The 26,578-nt window shown below is 42.7% G+C and overlaps 1 protein-coding gene across 2 annotated transcripts in view; it reads right to left on the reverse strand.

Moving 5' to 3' along the window:
- Positions 1–324: 324 nt before the first annotated feature.
- The window catches only part of TRIM29 (tripartite motif containing 29), a 30,554-nt gene continuing 4,300 nt past the window's right edge, over positions 325–26,578 (reverse strand). Inside the window, exons 2-9 of one of the 2 annotated variants that reach the window (XM_039365678.1) lie at positions 14,102–14,197; positions 11,824–12,057; positions 10,935–11,133; positions 7,140–7,226; positions 6,552–6,656; positions 5,650–5,751; positions 4,423–4,499; positions 325–953 (exon numbers count right to left, since the gene is read on the reverse strand). In XM_039365678.1, coding sequence (XP_039221612.1) covers positions 891–953; positions 4,423–4,499; positions 5,650–5,751; positions 6,552–6,656; positions 7,140–7,226; positions 10,935–11,133; positions 11,824–12,057; positions 14,102–14,197 — 963 coding nt within the window. In that variant the 3' untranslated portion in view covers positions 325–890. The remainder of the gene's footprint in view (positions 954–4,422; positions 4,500–5,649; positions 5,752–6,551; positions 6,657–7,139; positions 7,227–10,934; positions 11,134–11,823; positions 12,058–14,101; positions 14,198–26,578) is intronic. The other variant, XM_039365679.1, reaches the window with a different exon arrangement.

Raw genomic sequence — 26,578 nt, forward strand, 5'->3', positions numbered from 1 at the left:
ATTTTTTTTCTCTCTCTCTCCTCTTTTTCTTCAGTAATTTGAACAACCAGCACAAGGAGGAGAAATTGGGAAGATGGACAATTGACGGAGCCTTTTAGCTATAAGTTCACCACCATCAGCTGACTAGTGGCCAGAGGGAAGCAGTTAATATTTAGTGCACTTCTTTGATTTTTTTTTTATTGTAATGCACCAGAAGGCAAGACAAGAAACAACAGATAGAAACTGAACAAAGAGAGAAGCAGCCTAGAACTAAAGAGAAACTTCCTGACAGTGAGAACAATCAATCAGTGGAATAACTGGCCTTCAGAAGTTGTGGGTGTTCCAACACTGGAGGCTTTTAAAAAGGGGACTGGATAACCATTTGTCAAAAATAGTATAGGGTCTCTTGCTTGAGCAGGAGGTTGGACTAGAAGACCTCCAAGGTCCCTTCCAACTCTGTTATTCTGATTGCTATGTTCAAGCAGATGCCTTTGGAACGGTGTCGACCAACCAAGTCTCCATTAATGTCAGCAACAGTTGGACCTGCAACTAGAAGTTGGCCACTAAAGTCACAGTTTTAAGCAGCAGCTTGTTTGCTTCAACCCAATGTATCTTGGGAATATGCTGAATAAACACTGGCGAGGCATTAGTAAGAGCAAAGCAGTTACATCAGGGAAAGGGGAGTCATTAGTTAACCAATATCTATTTGGAGTGAACTGACTTCTCAGGGGCTACAAAGCATGGATCAAAAAGAGCAGGGTGGGATGTGCATCCTTTGCTCTAGAGCACTTGCCCACCCCCACCCCCATTTTTAAAAAAGAAGAAAGAATTAGGACAATTTGGTTAATACAACAGCAGGAATATCCATGGACATTCCAGTTAATTTTCTTCCTCTTCCACCATCGTCTTGTTCAGGGGGCTTCATTGGAAGTGACGCCGTTGCCCTTGTTGACGTAGAAGGGGCGGTAATGAGACTGGATGGAGAAAGCAGAGAAAGAGAGCAGTGAGCGGGCTGGTCTTCAGTCAGCTCCATCAACCCAATTAGGTTTGCCTGCCTCACTGACTGACTGACTGTCTCTGTCTATCTATCTGTCTGTCTGTCTGTCTGTCTGTCTATCTATCTATCTCTATATCTATATCTGTCTGTCTGTCTCTATCTCTCTATCTATCTATCTCTATCTATCTATCATCTATCTATCTCTATATCTGTCTATTTATCTCTATCTATCTTTATCTCTATATCTGTCTATTTATATCTATCTATCTATCTATCTATCTATCTATCTATCTATCTATCTATCTCTATCTGTCTGTCTATCTGTCTATCTATATCTATATTCTGAAGAATGCTAAAAACAAAAAAGTGATTCCTGGGTAGACTCATGTTTAACTAGCAAAAATGCAAGAACACCAGGAAATATAAAACTATAAAAAGTTTTAATGTTAAAATACCAAGCTTTCGCTGGCAACTGCCAGCATCGTCAGTGTAGCTTCCAGTCGATGGGAGAGGCTATGTATGGATATGGCGTTCTTTGCGCCCGGCTCCTGGACCTTGTTACAGGTCCCAGCCAATCCACTTGCACTCTGATCGTAGTTTCCGTGTTGCTGATCGTTATTTTCTTGCTTTCCTTGTTTGTATCTATGTCCCCACCCCCCTCCTCATGTGGCCGTGGATTGGGGGAGCCTGTATGTTTTCGCTGTTTGGAAAGGAGGATGAGGAAAACACTTGGCTTTTTAAAGAGCAGCTTGGGGTCCCTGGGGATCCCTGTAAATCCAAGAGGCTGGTCTAAATCCTCAATGCTTCCTGTGGCCCCTCAACAGCCTCTTCACAGTCTCCAGAAATCTCTTGTGGCAGATTCCAAATTCTAAATCTGAATGAGGAGGGAGTTGTTAAATGCATGACTGGAGAGTAATCACATGGACTATATTATTTTTAATTAAATCTAAATGTCAAGGAAATGAAGTCCATTTCATTTTTGTCTTGATTTCCTCCCTCTTCCCCCCCCCCCCCCACGCCAACCCCAAGAAAGCATATACTCCAGCAACTCTCTGTCTGCCCCTAAAAATTTAGTTGCAGCAGCTTCTGGTAGAGCAAATGAGGTGATAGATGCTGGGATGAGCTTTGTACATTTTAAAATTAATACTATTGTTGATTTTGATGCCAGGCTCCAACAAATCCATTCTGAAAGGGTCTCGTTAAAAATTTAAATTACATTTGGCCCCCAGTTTATTCTTTTTGCAGCTCTGATCTGATGCAAACCAAGGACTATGCTTCCAATAAAATGTACCGAGTCGAGTGTTAACCTTGAAAGTCTATTGTGCATTTCCTTCTTCTTCCTAAAAATATATATAATGTACCAATAGAAGAGAATATTTGTAATTCAGGGTCGAATTGAGGGGTCCTTGCTTGTCCTCTGAGCTTGGTTGTTTTCCTGAAGATGTTTCATTCACCAAACTAGGTGACATCATCAGTGCTCGGATGATATTACCTACTTTGGGTAAAGAAACATCTGCAAGGAAACAACCTCAGCGAGCACTGTCAGCATAAAGAAACAGATGTCCTGTCCTCACTTAAACACAAGAGAGGCACAACGTTGAGCCTTAAATACGTGTTTTCCATGCCATCAGCAACATTGCAGCACCCCAATGTGGCCCCACCCTGTTTCTATGTGGATTGTGACATCTCACAATGATAAAAGGGTGAATTCCTGTGGACATCACCACACCCAGCATGCCTTCATCTCATTCCCAAGCGCTGAGGGGACAGTTTTAAGACATCTTTACTTGCACTGATGCTTTCTGTCTTCCTCCAGCACCATCTAAGAGGGATCCAGAATCTGTTAGGCTTTATCCACTATTCTCTCAGATCAGGAGCTCTCCAAAACTGGCAACTTGAAGACTTGTGGACGTCAGCTGCCAGAATTCCTCAGCCATCCATCAATTCTGGGAGTTGAAGTCCACAAGCTTCTGCTGGCTATATAAAATCCACTTTAAGTGCATTTTGTCTAGGAAAGCTTAATGTTGCTTATTTATCAGTCCAATTGTTTGCTGTAGTGTCTAACTGGGGCACATAAATGGACTTTTTGAATTCCAAGCAGTCCTTCTGGATACTGTCAAAGCTAGTGTGCATTTTGTCTGTTCTCTATAAGAGCAAGGTGAGGTTGGGGGCAGAAATGCTGGAATGCAGAACAGGACTTGAGGAGTGGGATGGGCAGACATTGTCTAGCACCAGAAGTTTTTGCTTTGATTTACCACCTACCTGGGCAGGTAAGGATCCAGCAGAATAAAGACCCCCATTTCTGCAGATTGCAGAGGTCAGATGTGCTGGCACAGCCAAGCTCAGAATACATTAAAGCAGGGTTTCTCAACTGCCGCAAGTTTAAGATATATGGACTTCAACTCCCAGAATCCCCCAGCAAGCCAGCCCGCCATGGGGATTTCTGGGAGTTTGAAGTCCACACAACTTAACGTAGCTGAGGTTGAGAAACTGCATTAGAGTCACCGTGTAGCCTAGGATTTTTAAATCCCTTTCGTATTTTCTGCTGTTTCTTAGGATGCTGTGCAGTTAATTATTTTCAGCATCAATATTTTCTGCCCAAAACAGAGCTTAGCCAGTGTCTTAATTGTTTTCTCGTAAGCCTAAGCCCTCCCTGACTACAATTTCTTCCTCAGAGACGGGAGAGTGAAATGCACTAGAGAATAAATCTCAGGGCAGAGGACTGCTGGGACAGGAGTGTTTCTAAAGTACAGGTACTCCTTGACTTACAACGATTCACTTAGTGACCATTTGATGTTACAACGGCACTGAAGCAAGGGAGTTATGACTGGCTCTCACACCATCACAGCATCCCCATGGCTATATGGGTTTGCAGCAACCTGGGGATCATGTGGTCACTATTTGCAATCTTCCTAGCTGGCTTCTGACAAGTAAGAGAGACAGTTTTGTCTAGTGGTTAAGGCACTAGGCTGCAAAGTGGGAGACTGGAGTTCTAGTCCCGCCTTAGCCATGAAACCTGGTTGGGTGACTTTGGGCCAATCACCAGGAGACCGGGAGTTCTAGTTCTGCCTTAGCCATGAAAGCTGGCTGGGTGACTTTGGGCCAATGGGGATGGTGAGTTCTAGTCCTGCTTTAAGTACAAAAGCCAGCTAGGTGACTTTGGATCAGTCACCAGAAGACAGTGAGTTCCAGTCCCAGTTTAGGCATGAAAGTCCAGCTGGCTTCCTGACTTTGAGCCAGTGACTCTCTCTCAGCCCAACCCACCTCACAGGGTTGGGGTTGAAAATAGGAGGAGGAAGGTGTGTTGGATATGTTCAGACTGCTTTATTTGGGTGACAATCGCACAGGCGGGATACAGATAAATAAAATCACGATAAATAAGTCAATGAGGGAAGTTGGATTCACGTAACAACCATGTGTTTCGTTTAAGAACTGCAGGGACTTACCAGCATGCTTTGCTTGGAAGATTTCCATGTCTGTGGCTGCGCCTTAGCAGTCTGGTGCCTCACGATGGAAGGATAGGCTGGGAGGGAGACACAAGGCAGCTTCGGTTATTTCCAAAATGCGCTTCCTCACCTGCACTGCTGTGCTTTGCTGAAGCAGAAAAACATGGAGGGCCACATTATCCCGTCTCACCTCCACATTAGTAAGGTCGAGCAATTCCAGAACAGAGGAGCTTTTGAGCAGACCAGAGTAGGAAGAGATACAGGCAAGTCCTTGACTTACAACTATTTGCTCAAAGTTATACACTGAAAAAAGTGACTGAAAACCGATCCTCACACCTGTGACTGTCACAGCATCCACGTAGTGACATACTCAAAATTAGCAAACCGGCATGTATTTAGGATAGCTGCAGCATCCTGTGGTCACATGATCACCATCTGTGACCTGGCTTCTGACAAGCATGGCCAAGGGGCAAAGCCAGACGGGCTTAATGATCACCCAATTCACTTAGCGAGTGTCCTGATTCGCTGAACAACAGTGACAAGAAAAGTCATAAAATGGGCACGACTCGCTTCTCAGCGGCCATGCCTAGCAAAGAAAATTCTGGTCCCCCTGTGATCGTAAGTCAAGGACCACCTTGATTTTTCATTCTCATGTTTCCAGCCCAAAACTCAAACAAAGAGGGCCTCCAACCTGCAAAAGCAAATGGATGAAGTCTATGGGGCCACCATTTTCACTGAAAATCGTTCAGAATAATAGAACAACGGAGTTGGAAGGGACCTTGGAAGTCTTCCAGACCAACCTCCTAGTCAATCAGGAAACCCCATACCATTCTGGACTGTCCAATCTCTTCTTAAAAACTTCTAGTGTTGGAGCATCCACAACTTCTAATCATTCCACTGATTAATTGTTCTCACTGTCAGAAAATTCCTCCTTAGTTCCAGGTTGCTTCTCTCCTTGATTAAAACTCATTCCGTTGCTTCTTGTCCTGCCTTCCGGTGCTTTGGAGAATAGCTTGACTCCCTCTTTGTGGCAGCCCCTGAGATATTGGAACTTTGCTATAATGTCGCCCCTGCTCCTTCTGTTCATTAAACTAAACACCAGTTCCTGCTGTTCCCTAAGTAATTGTGGTCATAAGTCAAGGACTACCTGTAGGAACAAACAGAGAGGAAAAGACAAGCTAGGAAGGAAAGGGGCCAAAGGAACAACAAGTAGAAGCCCTGAGATACCATTCTTAGTATAGAGGCTGCCGTCAGACTGCTTGCTGAAATCCCCGGGTGAACTCTGGCCAATTGGGGGAAACTGATATGGCATCTTGGTTCCATTGCCAACTGGAAAATAGAAGAAGCAACATGATGGTGAGGTGGATAGAACTCTCCATGTTTTCCACCCCGTTGGGTGTGATCCCCCAAGTGCTGAACGAAGACAACAAATTGATTGATTGATTGATTGATTGGATGTATGTGCTGCCCATCTCAGAGTCGAATTTAGGCTGAAAAATCCCAGAATCTACATCAAGAGAAGATCAGGAGTGGTCAAGTCTAGCAGGAGGACCACCGCTTAAGGAAGCAGGTTGAGTTTTCTACTCAGAAGCACTGAAGAGCTTAACCTGCTGTGTCAGGAAAAGGAAAATTGAAAACCTGAACTCAGTAGAGATCAGGAAACTGTAGGGGGAATATCCAGCCCTTCGAAATTTTGGGGTTTCCATTGGCATAAACCCAGATGCCAAGTTCTCCTCAAATTTTCCAGGGTCCCCGTATTTGTACACGTATTCCTACAAAGACGTCAGGTAATAAATATTACATTCACTCATATATTTAAAAAAAAGAAAAACGAAAGAAATCCGCCATCTAATCACATCTGATGTTGTTCTTACTTACTTGCATAATAGACCTATTATTCTCTTAATAATAATTAACGTCATACTGTAATCTTCTCAAAAGATTACATGATCCCTTTTCTTTTGGAGAGGAAAAACAATCTAGGCAATTGCGTTACATTGTGGATACCACAGTTCTGACACAGGGGGGAAATAGTCTGCAAAACCGTTGTAGACCTGGACACAGAAACAAGGTTAAAGGAGAGGTGGAAACCTTTCAAAACGAAGGAGGGAAAATTGAGGTTAAAATACCTTTCAGGGAGAATGCTGAGTTCCCAGCTGTGAGTGTCTCTTCGGCAGTTTGCATGGAAGAAAACTCCCAACCTCGGGTGTTGTAATTCCCTCCCAAATTTCCTCCTAAACGAAAGAACAGTCAACAAGATGAGCAAGGCTTTTCTGGAGTCATCATTGAAGCAGTAGTAAGCGGGAGATTGGAAGGAGATAATTGTCTCTTTGGGGAAAGAATTTTGTTCAGAAAACATTTTTTCCACAATGGTTTCCTCTGAGTGGACATTTAATGACTCACTCGTGGTCTATGCCTTGGTCCAATTAGGTGGACACTTACACTGTGGAAGACAGAAATAGACAGGTCAAGATGCTCTTTTTGAGCCAGGTAAAGAAATTGAAGAATGGTCTCAATTTAAAATAGAGACAATTGAATCTATTTAATTGTGGCTTGCAGAGGTAGCGAGGAGATTCAAGTTCTCCTCTCCTGGTTCTTAGTCTGGGAAAACTGGAGCAAAGGTTTGCTTCAGATCAAAGTCAGGAAAAAGAAAACCATCTCCAAAACCCCAAAATGGACAATTGGATACTTTGTGTGGAAGGGGTGGTTTTCGTTACCTTTTGGAGACAAGAACATGGAAAACCTCTTCATGTTATCCGGCTGGTTCCAGTCGGAAAAGTTGTTCATCATGTAACGGTGATCTCCTACAAAATGAAGACACCGAAGGAAAGAATCGTAGTTGTCAGGAGATAGATACACAGCAACGACAACATGAGAAGGATTAGGTAAAGCATTGTAAAGGCAGACCAATCTGTACTTCTTAGCTCAGATGGAGCGGGTGGAAATATAGATCAACAATTGGTGTTGGTCATCAGTGGACAAGACGGGTGGGGACTGCCTTCAGAACCTAGGGGTGCTCCATCATTGAAGGCTTTTAAGAAAAGACTGGAGACCCCCTTGTCTCCAGACCTTGGTATAGGTCTCCTGCTAGAAGACATCCAAGGTTCCTTCCAACTCTATTATTCTGACTGTTTAGTCAAGTGTCCCAGTCAGTAGGAAAAAGTGGTAAGTTAACCATGAAGAGAACCAAGAATTACTTGTTCAAACTTCAGCATGCAGAAGTTGGCAGCCTGCATGGATTCATGAGACTGCAGAAATCTGACATTTTATAGTTTGGCCTGTCTTTGTGAGCATCAATCAACTCCCCCCCCCCAAAGATACTTCCTTCCTGTGCCTTTTCTGCTGTTCCAACAGTAGGAAGTTATCACTTTGGGCACTGCCCATTGAATTCATCCAGTATGAAAATTGCAATGTTGATGTCTTTAAATGAGATGCCAATTAAAGAGGTGAATATTAAGGTCCTTTTTCCCCTTATGGGCAAAACTAGGTGAGGTAAGCAGGGAGTTATGCTGGCTAGGTGTGGCACATATTAATTTGGAAGAGAATATTTGTAGCTCAGGGTTGAACGGTGGGGTCTTTGGTGGTTTCTGAACTTTATTTTTTTTTCTTGCAGACATTTCATTACCAAACTAGGTAACATTGTCAGTGCTAGAGGGAAGTGGGGTTTGCTGTCTACTCCATTCAAAAAAGACAATCCAAAAGCTGAAAAGGAAACAAAAAGACCAGAATATCTCCTCAGCAGGAAACAATATCCATATAAGCATGGATTAACACCAAGATTAACACCAGACCAATAAACAAACACTAAACAATAACCCAGTCAAGAAAATACCAGCTCAGACAAACATTCAAACAGTAATTACAGTCTAATCAATGATCCACCAAGAACACTCCCAACCACACTGACAGGGGAAGCCATTAGTATATAAACAGGGAGAAAACCCCACTCCCTCCTGTACTAATGATATTCCCTAGTTGGGTCATGAAACATCTGCAAGAAAACAATCAAACTCAGAGAGCAGCAAGGACCTCACAGTCCTTCTCCTCCTTCTCCTTCTCCTTCTCCTCCTCCTCCTCCTCCTCCTCCTCCTCTCTGCACGCCCCACTTCCTTCCAGCACTGATGAAGTTATTTAGTTGGGTTAATGAAACTTCTGTAAGAAAACAATCCAGCTCAGAGAGCACCAAAGACTCCACCGTTCAACCCTGAGCTACAAATATTCTCATCTACCATTCTTGGTTTTGTTCTTATTGTTAGGATGAAATGTCAAGGTCATTTTCATTGTCGAAATAGCTACACATGCACAAAAGCAGTAGTGTCCAGGGATAGAGAGATCGAAATTTACAAAGTGCCAAGGCCAGTGTTGTGTTCAGAATCCTGTTTTTTGTTTATGCAACATTGCACATAGAGACCAAGGGGGGGGGGAGAGAGATTCTGTCACAGGGCTGCACCTGCCATCTTGCAGATTTTGACTTCTTTTCAGAAATTCATGGACCACAAAATTATTAGCCAAATGGATAAAGAAATAGACAGTACAAATATCTGGATATTTTCTCTTCCCTGTCTAATGTAACTATATCCCTTCCAGTCTAAATTTGGAGGACTTGCTTTATGTAAGACTGACGCTTTGAGGAATGTGATATACACTGGGGGGGGGGGCTATTTAATGATACACATCTAGACACTTCCACCATCTGCCTCTTCATTCCTAATAGCTTTTGTATTTTGAAAAATATATATTTCCAGGGCTCTGCATACATTATCTCAACTCATACTATAACAGCCTTGGAATGCAGGCTCAAACAGCATTTTCCTCAGTTTACGAACAATAGAGGTGAGGCTAGGAAGAAGTCAAAAGGATGGTTATTACTACAAGCTCCAGTTCTTTCCTCTCAGTAGTGTGAATAAGGCTACAATGAATTGTGGAGACACACCCACTATTCCAACCCAACTGTTCTCCAATATGGTCATTCTCAGGATGCAGATGTATAAACTGCTGGTGTGGCTGAATGCTGGCTTAGCAACCGAGCAAACAATCAGATACCTGGATTTGCATTCACCATTGTTCCTCCATGTATTCCCATATATCCCCATACTGTATATCTATCTACATGTATGTGTCTTCTGTCTATCTATCTCTCTCTCTCTCTATCTATCTATCTATCTATCTATCTATCCATCCATCCATCCATCCATCCATCCATCCATCCATCCATCTATCTATCTATCTATCTATCTATCTATCTATCTATCTATCTATTGTATCCATCTATCTCTATCATCTATCATATCTATCTTCTATCTACTTATCAATCCAACTATCTATCTATCTATCTATCTATCTATCTATCTATCTATCTATCTATTTATTTATGAGACTTATATACCGCTTTAAGTGCAAGCACTCTCTAAGCGGTGTACACCAGTAAGCAATGTATATATATATTTACATTGCCCCCAACAATCTGGGTCCTCATTTTACCTACCCCGGAAGGATGGAAGGCTGAGTCAACCTTGAGCCGGTGAGATTTGAACCGCTGACCTGCTGAACACAGTCAGCTAAAGTGGCCTGCAGTACTGCACTCTAACTATCTATCTATCTATCTATCTATCTATCTATCTATCTATCTATCTATCTATCTATCTATCTATCTATCTATCTAACTATCTAACTATCTATCTATCTAACTATCTATCTATCTATCTATTATTTCTCCAGATGCATTGGGGTCTCCAAATCTCTATCACTTAGGTGCATCTGAAGTCTAGAGAGAATTGGAGACTTTTATCTTAGTCAAGGAATAACTCAAGATCTGTTTGATGAAAATCTTAATGAAGGAATCTGGGTAGAAGTTTCCACAATGACTTTCAACAAGTAATGGATCAAAGACTTTCTCAACAAGTAACAGGCTGCTTCCTCCTCCCTTCTTCCCAAATGAAAAGATGATAAAAGCAGGCCTTGGTCATCTCCCCCAAACCTCCCCTTGCCTTGGGTTAAGCATCTCTCAGGCTTTCACATCCCTGTATCTGAAGGAATTCATTTTTGTTCTCGCAGCCTCTTACGAGGTGGTGAAATTTTACCTCCATTTTAGAAATAAGTATCTCTAGATCAAAATTGCATTCAGCATCTTTTCTTCTTCTTTTCATAATTGTGATCTAGCAATTCTCAGGATAGCAATTTGACTAAGAATTATGTTAAATATTAGCTGGAGTTATGAGTGATTGCACAGCATGGGTAAAAACAGTAAGACGCAGCAATAAAAAAATATCACTAGATCTTCATTTAAAAAAAAACTGATGTGATGCCACCTATGATATCATTCGGAGCTTGACTGAGGCACATCTAACTTTTACAAGTAGGACAATGTTCTCCTGGTTATGGGGAACAATGGACAAACCAGGTACAAATGTCTCCTCCTGCACATCATGAGAACTAATGCCCCTCCCAATCTGTGTCTCCCAAGATGGCCCCTTTTCATAGTTGAATGGACATCTGTTCTCAGTTCCCCCTACCATTTTCCATGTGGTTTCTTTCAATGAAATTCCTGCTAAGGTCTGCCTTGCAGATTTTCTCAACGTGCCTCATGCATACATTCAGGAGGTCATCTCTGAGTATCCCCATTGCTGGACTCATGTTCTCTCCTTCAAGCAAGATGTTATATGTTGGCAGAGATGGAGGAATAACATAGCTTCTCATCATTGCTCCAAATTCCTGGGAAAGAGAAGAGAGAAGAGAGGAGGGAGGAGGGAGGAGGAGAAGGAAGAGGAGGAGGAGGAGGAGGAGAAAAAGAAGAGAGGAGAGAGGAGGAAGAAGAGGAGGAGGAGAAAAGAAGGAGAAGGAGGAGAAGGAGAAGGAGAAAAAGAAGAGAGGAGAGAGGAGGAGGAGGAGGAGGAGGAGAAGGAGGAGAAGAAGAAGAAGAAGAAGAAGAAGAAGAAGAAGAAGAAGAAGAAGAAGAAGAAGAAGAAGAAGAAGAAGAAGAAGAAGAAGAAGAAGAAGAAGAAGAAGAAGAAGAAGAAGAAGAAGAAGAAGAAGAAATATTTTCAATGTCAAGTTACATTGCAAAAGTATAGGAGGCTACCCATTTCAGCACATACTTAATGGCATAGGTTTACCTCAAATGTAAACCAAATTAAATACTTCCTAATTAACCTTATTAAAGCTGTCCCAGGTGGATCCTGCCCTATTGCCAGGCAGAATAAATATACATCCCCATTAATATGTATCAACAGTTTTAATGGGAGCAGGGCAGCATTGCTACCAGGTAAATCCAGACACGTTCACATGGAAATAGAAGCTTTTCTTAGTCTAACGAGATTATGTCATGAATGCATTAGCAGTTGATTAGCTTGCAATCATGTCCATGGTTGGATTTGTTCTCCCAAACAACTGAGAAAACTGTACCTGTAGGAAGAGCACCGAATCGCTGATCAGGCCAATGTGTTCCCTGGTTTCCTTATCCTCCTGCAACAATTTGACTCTTTCTTCCAGTTCCTCCACAATCTCCTTGATGTTCTCCACCGCCACCTTCTCCCTGTGATCCAGACCAGCCTTGACCTCTTCACGTTGTTTCTCAATGTCACGGATCAGCTCTTTGAAATGCTGGTCAACCGTGGCTTTTTCATTGGCAGTAAAATTCTAAACAGAGACCACGAAAGGGAGAAGGGAAAACCAATTTTCCATTAAAAATCCAAAACAGCCATCACAGAGCAACTATCAATTTAACATCTTTCTTCAGGACTTTGTATTTGGTAAGGATGTGAATGAACCTCTCTTTTTTTATGAAAAATCCTCATTTTAAACCAGGGGATTTTAATTCTTTCTGAAAATTCTCCCGATAAATCAAAGTCTCTGAAGACTTGGGGCATAACCCCCAGAGATCTCCAAAGGTAGCTATAAAATTATAATTTTCAAATGTTCATACAGGAGAAATTCTTAAAGACATGATTGGGGCATAATCTTTAACGAGATGCAATCTTAATAATAAATGACTACAACTTTTTGGAGCATGGCTTCCAGTTAAAAGAAAAGCAGTACATCTTGGCTGTTTTTTAAGTAATAAGTTTAGCAAAGTTTCCTTTTCCTAGCAATGAATTTAGACATGGGATAGATAGAGAATCCAGAGGTGGTCATTTCAATGTTGTCATTCACATTCAAGAAGCTTTCGATGGAGCTACCACTTCTGAGCAGTGTGTAGAATCCCAGAGAAGGAAGCATCCTATCTAAGAACCAACCGTGTATTTTATTTTTTGAGAAAATTTGCAGAGCAAGGAGAAAGTACAGAAGTTGTCTGCAAAAAGCATGCCACAGCTTGCAGTCAAGATCTAACGAACCCTCTCCTTGTGGCTTCCTCATTCATTCATAATGTTTCTCATCATACTTTCAAGTCAAGCGATTGGTTTCTGCTGAGAACTTTTTTCTTCTCACATAAAATTTCTCTACTAAATTTCTCCCAATACGCAGATAGGTTTTTTTGCGGTTACAGCGGTCACATAAATGATGTGAAATTCTGGCAGCATTGTGTGTGTGTGTGTGTGTGTGAGAGAGAGAGAGAGAGAGAGAGAGAGAGAGAGGGAGAGAGAGAGAGAGAGAGAGAGAGGGAGCATAATTCTTAGGTATGTATATGGATAGCCTCAAACTAGAGACATCACTATTTTAAAAGTCACAGGAAATAACAGTAATCAGAGTTCTGAATTGATTCTGCTTTGATCAGATCTCATCTCATGGAAACAGGTAAGTTCTGGGTGCCCCTCCTTAAGAAGGACCCAGAAAACCAGAAGAAGTTTGGAAAAGAGCTGTCAAGGCCCAGCAATGGTATCCCACCAAAAAGATTAAAGAGATGGAAACATCAAGAGAAGTATGAGTAGAGGTGGGATCAAGTACCTGAAGAAACAAAAGATTAAAATTTAATGTTCATCGTTCTGAGGCGAATCATTTGGAAAAATGGATTTTAGCTACAAGGAACCAGATTCTGACTGGGGACGGGGAGGAAATCCTATCAAAAAGTTATGATCAACAAAAACAGTTGTATCCTGTTGCTACATTTGGAAAAGCCAATATGGCACAAATTAAAAGGTGACCGGCAGCATCTCTGCATGATCGCCCTCTAGGGTGAAAGAGGAGACTAAGGAGTGAAGAGGTAGGCATTTCCAGGAAAGAGACAATGGACCTCCAGCACTGCAAATCCAAGCCAAACTTGCAATGATTCTCAATAAACTCCAGTTGAGTCAGATAGACCTTGATGGAGCTGATGAACAGAAAACAGCATATAGGAGATGACTAGGCTGAGCCTGAGGGAGGGGTCAAGTACGCCATCAGTCTTGAGTCCTTTCGTACCCACAAGAGATCTAAATCCCACCCACCTTGAATTCCTTTCATTCTACCTACTGCCAATTTGCTTGAACCGTTAATAGCTCAGATTCTTGTAGAGAGCTTAAGCTTGCAATAAATCTTTATACCCATTTGAAATGCCTGGATTTTCTGGCACTTTATTTCCCTAGCTGCTTGACAGAGCATCATGAAATCCCCAAAGGGCCATGTTGACGTGGGATGGGTGTCAAACCAACATGGGCCAAGACTAAATTGCCATGGATGATCTGGTTAAAAACAAGCAAACTCAAAATGGGAAGTCAAGGACCACCACGAGAAGACCGAAGAGGAAGGATGCTGGTGCTGTGCTCACCTTGATACGGTCCCTCTCCTTGTGCCACTTGTCCACTTCATCTTCAAGCTCGACAATCTTCAGCTGCAGCTGCTCTTTTTGCAAAGAAAGTTCAGTCTACATGGGGGAGAGAAGGGGAGTGATGAAATCGCACAGCCCCAAGTCAACGTTCGTGTCTTTGGCTTCTGAATCATAGGGCCTCCAGCTACCACTTCTTGGCAAGCTCTGACTTGGATTTGAAAGCCACCCACCCAAAGCTCTGAGCTCCCCAATCAAAGCTGTGAAGAATAAAGAGGCTTAGAAACCCATCAGATCTATTTATATTAATCGCTTGGGAAGAAAGGGGGATGGGGGGAATGGACAAGAGGGGCAAGGAGAAGAGGTGGATTTCAAAATCCAGCCAGGTTTGAATCAAAGAACTGTGCCCAGGGTGTGCCTTTCCAACTATAAATGCTTTTCATGTAATTACGGGATGATGTCACCTTGGTGTTGCAATAGATCGGAAGATGCCTTTGGCAGAAATGGGGTTGCAACATGACTATGGAGTTGGGCCTGGCCCTTTGGCATGCGTACAAGGGAAGTGGGAGGGGAGAAAGGGAGGCTGCTGCTGAGTTTGATCTCAATCCATCCATGCAGCTCCCATTTCCCCTTTTTGAGTTGTGATCTGCGCAGAGAGGAGCTAAACTGTAAGAGACACCTTGATGGGTTCCATGGGAAGTCCACGAGCAAAGTGCCAGTCTGATAACCCACAAAGGACCCTAGAAGAGAATATTTAGAGCTGTGGAGTCTTTGGTGCTCTCTGAGCTTGGTTGTTTCCTTGCGAATGTTTCATTACCCAACGAGGTAACTTCATCAATGTTAGAAGGGAGTAGGGTTGTGTTGTATATAAACAGAGACCAAACCCCATTCCCTTTTAGTACTGATAATGAAAGGTCTGCAAGAAAACTGCCAAGCTCAGAGAGCACCCAAGGACTCCACAGTCGTTGTCCACCTCCTCCTCCTCCTCCTCCTCCTCCACCTCCACCTCTCCACAAACTCCCTTCCCTTCTAGCACTGATGAAGTTACTTATTTGGGTCATGAAACGTCTGCAAGAAAACAATCAAGTTCTAATCCTCCTCCCCCTCCTCTTCCTCCTCCTCCTCCTCCTCCTCCCCTCCTCCCCCACTCATTCTCCTTCTCCTCCATTCCAGAAACCCTCCTCCCTTCTAGCATTGATGATGTTACCTAGTTTGGTAATGAAACATCTGCAAGAAAACCTCCAAGGAACCCACAATGGAACTTATAGCATCCATGGCTGCGTTCATATTTGTGCAAGCTGAGGAGCTGATATGGCATCCAACCATTCACAGTTCCTTACCTATATGATGTATACCACATTAACGGTTAATCCCACATCAGTTCTATGTTTTTCATATCCAAATGAGCCCCTGGATTCACAAGCAAACTAACACAATCTAATTGCAGCAACAAAGTTGATACAGTCCAGCCTCCAGATAGAGACAACTGGGATGGTTCCTGAGAACCTCAGATTGAAAACCTGAACGCCAACTCTCTGCCTTGTTAACAATGTACAAAAATACACTTCATATAAATACGGAGGTGCCATTTTGTTGCGGTAGCTAATTAATTCATTAGCTGTTAGGTTTAACTCGTGGCATTCACCTCCTCTATGCAAATCAGCATTCCAGCCTCAGATAACATCCCAACTTTTGCTGAAGAAACCGTTCAAGTTTTGCTTCAGCTGCACGGGTCCCCGAGGCTGCCCATGACCCCCGGGAACCACTCCAAAAGTTGCTTCATTGTAATTTTTAATTTGGCAGAAGAGGGAAAAGATGAAAGGCATGAAGCGTAATCATGTGAACTGTATTAAATTAATCTAATTTAATTTGCATGGAAATTAAATTACACACTATTTAACGCTGGGCCTTGACCTGCCTCCTACTCGGTTCTGGTGGCACCACATTTTCGTGGTCCCCACCCCCTTCAGGTGGCCCGAGGCCTTTAAAAAGTGGGTTTGGCTCATGAGGCGGACCTTCCAGACTTCAGATCTCTAAGCCAAGCACCATCCCAGGAGTTCGTTTCTATCTTGGATCAGATTACCTGTTGGCATAAGCATTAAAGTGATCCTATTTGTAGGTTTCTCCCTTAAGAGAGGGATGGGAGGGGTGAAAAACATTTCTCAGTCCTTTGGACTACTTACAGAATTCTATCTGCCTGAAGCAACCCTGACATCCTTAATGAGAGTGGCTTTTCTCACACTTCTTGTCTGTTTGCAAAAATTTGAAATGCTTTTTTTTTTTTGAGAGAGAGAGAGAAAGAGAGAGCTGGTGTGCAGACTAATAGCTAATGTGATGAGCTGAAGAGGTGGAAGGACTCTGTTCGGTTCAAAGAAGGCCTCGTCTCCTCTAGTGCTTTGCCACTGTACAAGCTGTTCGCATCCTGATTTCATTAACAGTAAAAGCACTTGAGCAACTGAGCCTCACACAGGAGGTGTAAAATAGAAAACAACGCACAATAGAAGCACGCCCCAACATTATGACTTTGTGAGATGTGTGAACCAGCCAGCAAGAACAGAGAAGCGCGTAATAAGAAGCAATTATAAAAAGTGTGCAAATAAATTGTGAAAAGAACGGAAGTGTTAACACAGAGGTGGATCTTCCTGCCAGCCAATCCTGACACTTTCCATGTGTAAAGAAAGAAAAGCAGAGGGGCTCCTGGGGGGGGGGCACCTGGGGCGCACCATGGAAATCAAGACTTGGTCCTGATCACGTCAGGTGGAATCCCACCTTGATTCTGATGGCCGTGGAACTGCTCCAGGCCTATGAAATATCACCCATAATTAATCTCTTCTAACTTTCGCCTTAGAAAGTGGAAGTTCTATTGACACCAGGATCTGGGTGGCTGCTAATGAAATGGATTAACTGGGGCGGTCCTAATTATGGTTGTAGGCATGCAGCAGGGAGATGGTGAGATGTAACCATGTTCTGTGGGTGGTGCCTTATGTAATTCCAGCTTTAGCAGCTTTTCTCCCAGAATTCTCACAAAGAATTCTTTCTGACCCAAGGACTTTCTCTTGGAAATATCTGCATGGAAAAGAAAAGAGAAACAACACAATCGGGTGCCTTCTTTCATCACAATCCTGCATAATGAAGATGCCTCTCTTTCTCCAACAAAGCTGTTGAAGTGAGGAGACTACCCTTTAGGTCAGTGGTTCTCAACCTTTTTAATGCCGCGACCCCCAACCGGTTGTAAGTCGAGGACTACTCAACCAGTCATAAGTCGAGGACTACTCAACTGGTGCAGCACCGTTTGCAGAATGGGACTTTTGGCAGGCTCAGCAGGGCAGAGACAGCCTGGACAATTCCTATTGGCTTTTGAAAGCCAATAGAATTAGACTCTATTCAAGAGAGTCTATTCTATTGGCTTTCAAAAGCTAATAGAATAAAAGGGAGTAGCACAGCTAAGGAAAAGGGGGGAAAAAATGGCGGACTGCATTGTTTGGCGACCCCCGTGAAATGGTCGTTCGACCCCAAATGGGGTCCCGACCCACAGGTTGAGAACCGCTGCTTTGGGTCATTTCTTAATAATACTCATTTACCCGAAACTCTCTGGAAACCGAGCTCTTCAAGTATCACAGAGTGATTCCCCCCCCCCTATGTAGAACACTCTTTAGTTGAACAAAAGCTTTCTCAACCACATCTGAGAAAGAAGAGGTCATCCTTCAAATACTAGCGAGTTCTCGTTCACTCCCTTGATTTAATTATGTTTTATTTACACATTCCATACGATCTGCACACTAGCTTAGAAACTGCATGATGGGTTTTCTGCAACTGCATTGCTTCAGGTTACAGAATGACTTGTGCAAAAGGTACATGTTGGGGAGAAGACAGGAAACATGAGGAGCACCTGCATCGTTCCAGCACCTGCCTATTCTCAAGGTCTGTCTAGGACAGGGTTTCTCAACCTTGACAATTTCCAATTATATGGATGCCTAATCATTGCTGAGAAATCTGGAAGTAGAGGTATATTCACTTTCAAATTGCCAAGATTGGAAAACACTGATCTATGGTATTTGCATGGGTGTGTCCAGTGCTTACTCAGGAACAACCTTCTTCAACCTGGAATCTTTCTGCAGCATCAAAACAACCAGAATTCCTACTCAGCACCCAAGGATTTGTCTTACCAGGAAGAGGTATATAGGTTCTACCCTATTTTACATAGCCAGTCTTGTTTGACTATTGGTTCTGTGGAGGTACCAACAATATCCTTGGTTTTGAACTTCTTCTACACTCAGAAGTTGCACATATTCAAGATGATGCAGTTTAGAGAAAATCAGCTTCCAGTTGGTTGGTTTCCTACTCCAGAAGACTTATTGTGAAGACAGATTTGAAGCTTCGTCTCTGAAGGTGTAGAACGAATACTTTCTCAGCTTCTGGGATTTCTCTCCTTCTCCATGGTGTCCTTTCACATCTCCTGTCCTCCCCAGGTGATCTGAGAAGGAGTTCTGCACACAGAGGCTTGTTAGATGGAGTCTTTTTCTTATCCACCATGGAAAACAAATGTGAGAAGGAAAAAAATGGGACCACGTACCACCCAATAGCCTCTTTGGACAAACACATGTTGGCCACCTAGGCAAAATACTGACTATTGTAGAAGAAGACTAAGCAAATGGACCTTCTGCAGAAGGTTTAAGGCAGTGGTTCTCAACCTGTGGGTCGGGACCCCATTTGGGGTCGAACGACCATTTCACGGGGGTCACCAAACAACGCAGTCCGCCATTTTCCCCCCTTTTTCTTAGCTGTGCTACTCCCTTTTATTCTATTGGCTTTTGAAAGCCAATAGAGTAGACTCTCTTGAATATAGTCTAATTCTATTGGCTTTCAAAAGCCAATAGGAATGGTCCAGGCTGTCTCTGCCCTGCTGAGCCCGCCAAAAGTCCCATTCTGCAAACGGTGCTGCACCAGTTGAGTAGTCCTTGACTTACGACCGGTTGAGTAGTCCTCGACTTACAACCAGTTGGGGGTCGCGGCATTAAAAAGGTTGAGAACCACTGGTTTAAGGAAACAGCTAGTGGCTGAGTTGGTCTCAAATGGCCCAGAACTGTCTACTTTCACTACCTTCAAGAATTAGCTGTTGATATATCCCCAGAAATAATGAAAGGCAACTGATTAAGAATCAGTCCAGCCCTCTCAGTGAAACTTGGCCGCAGCATCATATAATTAGATCTGGAATATATTACGAGGGAGGGACGGCAAGGTTAGAAGTCAGCCAGTGCTCTGATTTATTAAACAGGCACATCTGGTGCATGCAGAAATCAAGAAGCCATGTGGACTGCCAGCCAATGCTCAGTTGTCGGTGCTCAGAAAAGTTCTGGGTGTGCTCCCAAATGTGCCCTCTCCAAGCTGCCGTGTTCAGAACGGGGAGGATATATGATCCTGCCTTGCAGGCATGATTTCTGCAAGATCATGTGAGGTCTCTTGAAACTCAAAGGGGTGCAAAGAAGGGCCTCTTTTTGAAATTCCTCCCAGCAACTCACTGGGATTGAATTTCTTTCTAGCCAGGTTCCCAGGGTGTGTTCCCACGGCACCTTTGTGGGAACTGAAGCTCAGTTCTTCTTGAGAACATCAGGTGACCTAACCATGGCATAGAACAATATCTATCGGCTGTGGCCAGGGGGACCTTTGCCCAGGTTCGCCTGGTGCACCAGTTGCGGCCTTATTTGGACCGGGAGGCTTTACTCACGGTTACTCATACCCTTGTCACCTCAAGACTGGACTACTGTAATGCGCTCTACCTGGGGCTACCCTTGAAGAGCATTCGGAGGCTGCAGTTGGTTCAGAATGCAGCCGCGAGAGCGATTGTGGGTGCACCAAGGTACGCCCACGTGTCACCTATCCTCTGCGAACTGCACTGGCTTCCTGTGGGTCTCCAGATGCAATTCAAGGTGTTGGTTGTCACCTTTAAAGCCCTTCATGGCTTAGGACCAGGTTACTTACAGGACCACATACTGCCGCATAGTTCCCAGAGACCGGTGAGGTCCTTCAGATTGGGCCTCCTTCAGGTCCTGTCGGCCAGACAATGTCGGCCGGCGGGCCCTCGGGGAAGGGCCTTTTCTGTGGTGGCTCCGATGTGGTGGAATCAACTTCCCCCCGAGATTCGAACTACTCCCACCTTGCCGGCCTTCAAGAAAGCTATTAAAACTCTCCTGTTCCGGCAGGCTTGGGATTGATGTCCCCGGGTGGGGGGATTCGATTGGGACGTGTGAATGTATTCATTTTTAATTGTTATACTTGTTGTTTTAATTTTGTATGCTGCCCTGAGTCCCTAGGGATTGGGCGGCATATAAATTTTACTAATAAATAAATAAATAGATGTTAGCTGTTGACTTACCAGTCTTCTAAAGACTAGCAAACACTCGGGTGTATAGCATTGGTTCACAAGCTTTATAGAGGTCTTCTGTGAGTGAAGGACAAGTAGGAATAGTGGTGGGATTCAGCCGGTTCACACCAGTTCAGCAAAACCGGTAGCTAATTTTTTGTTGCCCTGGCCCAGAATGGACTTCTGTTATAACAAATTGTATTGGTTTTTTTAACTTTTACAACAGAATGCTCAAGACACACCATGGTGGTTAGGTGATCAATCAGCCCAAAATAAAATCATACAATAACTCAAGTAAATACATTAAATGTTCCCTCTCTATTTCCCTCAAATAATATAACCTATTTAACATAATCCATTTCTACATTACATATCTATAAATCCTAATCCTGTTTTGAACTTTATTAATTTGCAGTTACCATAGTCCAATTTAATCTTAGATAAACGTATTATCACTTCAGGTATCCCTTCTAAAATACTAATCCAGATATATTCTAATTCATAATCTCATAAATCATTGATTTTATCACAAATCTCTCTTATTTCTTCAGATAGCATTTAAATCTCATTCAAATAATTATCATGTCTATAAAAAAGAACACACCTATTATTACACAAAACATCGTCTTACTAACTTAACACACTCAATTAGTTGTTAAAGCAATCCAAATTTCTAAAAACCTCTTCATATTCTTATTCTCATTCCATTACAAAATAATTTTCATACAAATAAACATATTATTCCAAAAAGTACATTCTTACTCTGTTTAACATATATATTCTAATAATCACAAATTTTCAACTCTAAATCTTAGTCCTTAAATCAATCCATATTTCTCAAAACCTTTTTAATCCATTACATATAATTTTAAATTTCTCTTTTTAATCTTTTTCTGGCTTTCTTTTTATGTGTGGAAGTGGCATCCACACAGAGAACCGGTTGTTCACATATTTGAATCCCACCACTGATCTGACATACCTATTTTATGCAGGTTTTAATAGGTGTCTTTCTGAATATGTGGCCTTTCAGCATGGAAGGAGCAAATAATACACAAGACTATAAGGAATCATGAAGAGACAGGCAATCTGAGAAAATGAATGCTACTATTGTCACATATTTCATTTCCATCCTGATCAAGAGAGGAAGCCAGTAAACAATGGCACATTAGAGTGAATAGGGATAAAAAGGAGTCTAATGGCCAAATCTTTCCATATTATTTTCAGATGTTCTGAAATGGGATGAGATAATTAGTGGAGCCACTATAAAAGTTTCAGTATCCACAACATCTTATTCTCAAAATAAGATGCAAGGCAAAATATTTTTCTGATAGTTTCAGGGTTTTTTTTTTCCCTTCTAATTGCTTTTAAACTCAGCTTTCTGTTTTCTTAGTTGCTCCAAAATATTGCACTTAGCTTCAGATTTCTGCTCTGCTAAATGGTGTGTGTACGTGTGTGTGTATGTGTGTGTGAGAGTGTGTGTAGTTTTGTAGGAACCATTTCAGTCTCTTAAACTAAGGAAAGGACAAAAACAAGGAAATCACCTACCTAATATTAGAAGTTTTCATCATTACAAGGAACCTGTTTTCCGGAAAACTGATGACTCCCATTTTATTGTTCGAAACCAATTTACCCCAAAAGTAATTTGCACTAAAACAACATGTTACTCACCATATATGTTTGCTGGGAAAAACCTACAGTTCCAACTACTGTGAGGATTGTAGCTCAATATTAGAAAGGATTAATGAGGGCAAAATGGGACATTACCAATGTGAGTGAAAGAAATATCCCATCTCCTGGCCCTGGTTCAAAAGTGTGGAATATGTCAAAGAGATTGGAGACATTTAAGTTAACCAAATTGAAATCCTACTGACTTCACATGCAACGCTAAGCCGTGTTTGATTAATTCTGGTTTATGAACTACACAACCATTGGTTATGCAATAGATTAAGCAACTGTCCATGGCTTACAAATATGTGAGCAAGCCCAGCATTTAGTTCAGCTATCACATAATCCTGTTTGTTTTAATCATGGTTTGTTCATGCATTTCATGTAACTGTTCTATTTTGTAGACAACTTAGATTCATTTTTTAATGCTTGGGGTTTTTTTTTCTGAAACAGCAAGAAAGCACTTGCAATAACTAAAAGACATAAAAGTATCTGGCTCAATAGAACTATCTTGAACAAACCACGGTGAGGCCAAGACGGTGACATTGTTGCAGCATGATGTATGTGTATTCTAGCATGCGATGCAGGTCCATAAGTCATGGGGATCATCACCCTTATACCAACGAGCACAACTTAGCCCAATGTGGCTTAGTCAACAAAACCATCACAGGTCCAGTTTATCCATTGCTCTAAGCCAGAAGTGATGGTTTAAAACACTTCCAAAAAGCATTTCCCCTCTTGTATCGTCCATCGCCTTCACCCAATTATACCCATTTGAGACACTGCTGCTTTCTGGTCTCTTTATTTATTCAGATTTCCAACTTGCTCTTCAACACCAACCTCTGAGAACCTGGGAACCACTGATCACTCCAACAGATTCATTGAAGGAGAGGCATTAAGATTAGATGGTGACACCCTGAGGTTAATGGCACAGAGTGGAGCAAATCTAGGTGTCCCTTGCTTTTCCCAGACGACCCTGGCATTAGAATCCTGAACTTGAACCTGTGGCAATTGAACAACTTGAACCTTAAGGAGAAAAGGACTTCAGGATGAGATTGTCACAGGTGTAACCTGAAGTGCAATTGAAACTCCCATGGAATCAGGTTCATCATGGCCCACTACTTTTACACATACAGTTCTAGTCTCTAGTAGACATTCTACCAATGTTTGACAGGGGTACTGGAGTATAACACCCATAATTCCCTTCCAGTGTGCCCCAGTGTCTAAATCCTCTTTCCTTAAGGAGCCATCTGTTGAGCCAGCTGCTTTGGCAGAAGAACGGGGAAGAAGAGAAAGGAATATTATTTAATTTCTAGTTCATTCGTTCAACTTCTCTGGGGCGTTTGAATCATTGTCTCCAATTGCCTAAAAATTTAACTTCAGCAGCTGCTTTTTGGCGGGTCATCGTCACCAGCTCCTGGCTTTAGAAGAGGACGCAAGAGAAAGCCCCTCTTTTGTTGTTGGGGAACCAGAAATTCGAAATATCTCTCTCTCCCTCCCTCTCTCTCTCTCTCTCCCTTCTGTGCAATTACTTAATTCTTTTTTAATTGCTACCCCGACAGCCTCCCTCCTACACATTCCCACATCATCTTTTCAAAAGCTTTTTTGTCCTTCAGTCTCTTTGTGTTCCCTTCTGCAGCAAAGAAATTGGAGAGTCTTCATAACCTTTCTCAACCTGGGTCACTTCAAGATGGGTGGACCAACTCCCAGAATTCCACACCCATCTTAAAGTAGCCCAGGTTGAGAAACACGGGTTTTTGGGGGATGGAGAATCAGCACTTGCTAATTAATGTTGCAGGATCCATTCTGGGTCGGTCACCGGGACCAGAGGTTTAGTCTTCCAAGCTTTCAGACTCTGAAGCCCATCCTCAGGGAGTTTCTCTCTCACCAGAATCTGTGCTTTGGGATATAGAGATTCTCCATCATCCAGGTCATGGTTGTCCCAAAGTTGCTTTTTCAAGAGGCAACTGGAATTCCTTTGTTTTACCTTGAAGACATTTGGCTTCTCATCAAAGAAGCTTCTTCAGTTTGTATTCAATGCATAGAATAGCCCATAGTCCACATTCTGGAGAGAGAAAAGTTCCCTGAGGATGGGCTTCAGCACAAGTCCAAAAGCTCGGAAGACCAAACTTGTATCCTGGAGGATCCGACTCAGATTGGATCCTGAAACATTATTCGGGGATATGTATATTTGCTTTCACTCATAGTTTGTGATGCTGCATGGACTTCTTTTTCCATAAGCAATTGTCTTCACATTAGTCCCCATCTCTAAAACCTGTGGCATCCACAATGTGTATGTTGTGCATAAAAACCATAAGGAAGCTAGTTACGACCATGTTATTGAAGCCTCCAGTCTTGTTATATACATTGTGAGGGCGTCAATCATGCCATTGCAGATATCATCTTAACTTTGTTGATCCTTCTGCAGATACTCCTGCATAGGAATTGCTCCTTTCTTATCAAAATAACTCTGGAAATGATGCTCAGGTGAGAGAAAACTATTAGTCTAGTGCAGTGGTTCTCAACCTGTCGGTCGGGATCCCATTTGGGGTCGAACGACCATTTCACGGGGGTCGCCAAACAACGCAGTCCGCCATTTTTTTTCCCCTTTTCCTTAGCTGTGCTACTCCCTTTTATTCTATTGGCTTTTGAAAGCCAATAGAATAGACTCTCTTGAATTAAGTCTAATTCTATTGGCTTTCAAAAACCAGTAGGAAGTGTCCAGGCTGTCTCTGCCCTGCTGAGCCCACCAAAAGTCCCATTCTGCAAACGGTGCTGCACCAGTTGAGTAGTCCTTGACTTATGACCAGTTGAGTAGTCCTTGACTTACGACCGGTTGGGGGTCGCGGCATTAAAAAGGTTGAGAACCACTGGTCTAAGGTCATCCAGTAAATTTCCAACTAATTTTCATCATCAAAACATTGGGGTATGCTTCATGCACCACACCAACCCCAAAGTTGGGTGACTTGAGGATGGACCACAATGGAAAATAAGTTCAAATCTCCTACAAAAAAATCAAGAAGCAGGGTCTCCTGCTTGAGCATGGGGTTGGACTAGAAGACTTCCAAGAAGCAACGGATGGAAACTAATCAAGGAGAGAAGCAACCTAGAGCTAAGGAGAAACTTCCCAATAGTGAGAACAATAAAACAGTGGAATTACTTGCCTTCAGAAATTGGGGTGCTCCATCACTGGAGACTTTTAAGAAAAGACTGGACAATCACTTGTCTGAAATGCTATAGGGTCTCCTGCTTGAGCTGGGGGCTGGACTGGAAGACCTCCAAGGTCCCTTCCAACTCTGTTATTCTGTTAAATCATTGACATGGTGTTCTGACAGACTAAGTTAGAAGGCAGGATAATTCTTAAAATAGCTCCAGCCAGAACTTGTCAGTATCTTAAAACACCTTCCCCAAAATTCCGCAAAATACAGGAAATCCTGGTCCCACTGAAAACTGAGTCTATCCATGTTAGAACTAGCCAACCAGCTGGGTTGGGCGAAGCTTGTACCTTGTTCAGGGTGGTGTGCAAACCCAGCATCTTGGATTAATTCAGCAAATTGAGGTTCAATTAACCATGAGTAATATGCTGGGCGAACCTAGATGTGAGTGAGATATTTACATTATATGTCTAGCCGACCTGACCAACACCTTCCCCTGCCAAGTGTATGCCCCACAGCCACAAAAGAAGAAAAAAATGCAAGTAGTTCTTGACTTACAACCACAATTTATGTTGCTAAGTTAGACAGATGTTCAGTGAATTTTGCCCTATTTTAGGACCTTTCCTGCCACAGTTGTTAAATGAATCATTGCCGTTCTTAAGTTAGTAATGTGGTTGTTAAGTGAATTTGACTTCCCCCATTGACTTTGCTTGTCAGATGGTTGCAAAAGAGGGATCACCTGACCCCAGGACACGGCAACTGTCATAAATACGAACCAGTTGCCCAGCATCTGAATTTTGATCATGTGACCCTGGGGATGCTGCAACGGTCATAAGTGTGAAAAACAGTCCTAAGTCATTTTTTTTCAGTGCCGTTATAACATCAAACTGTCACTAAATGAACTATCGCAAGATAAGGAATACCTGCATTTTTTTTAGAACAGGGGTCCCCAACCCCTGGTCCGTGGACCGGTACTGGGCTGAGGCATGCCAGCAACCGGTCCACACAAACAAGCAAAGCCCCATCCATGGGATGCATGCAGCACATAAAACCACGCACTCTCTGGTCCGTGGAAAAACCTCTCTCCACGGAACCAGTCCCTGGCGCCCCAAACGTTGGGGACCTCTGTTTTAAAAAACCCATATCCGTCTTTGACAAATCCCGTTTCCCAACTTCTTTTGCCTGCATTCCTAAAGAGAAAGGATCCTTGTTGAATTAAATCTTTAGGCAAAAGGAAATGCTATACAGTCATTTTCTTTCTTTCCTTCTTGAGCCTCTATCACATTGGTTCTCAACCTT

The sequence above is a fragment of the Crotalus tigris genome, unplaced genomic scaffold (assembly GCF_016545835.1).
Source record: "Crotalus tigris isolate CLP2741 ecotype Arizona unplaced genomic scaffold, ASM1654583v1 scf7180000020151.727365, whole genome shotgun sequence".
Classification (NCBI taxonomy): Eukaryota; Metazoa; Chordata; class Lepidosauria; order Squamata; family Viperidae; genus Crotalus; species Crotalus tigris.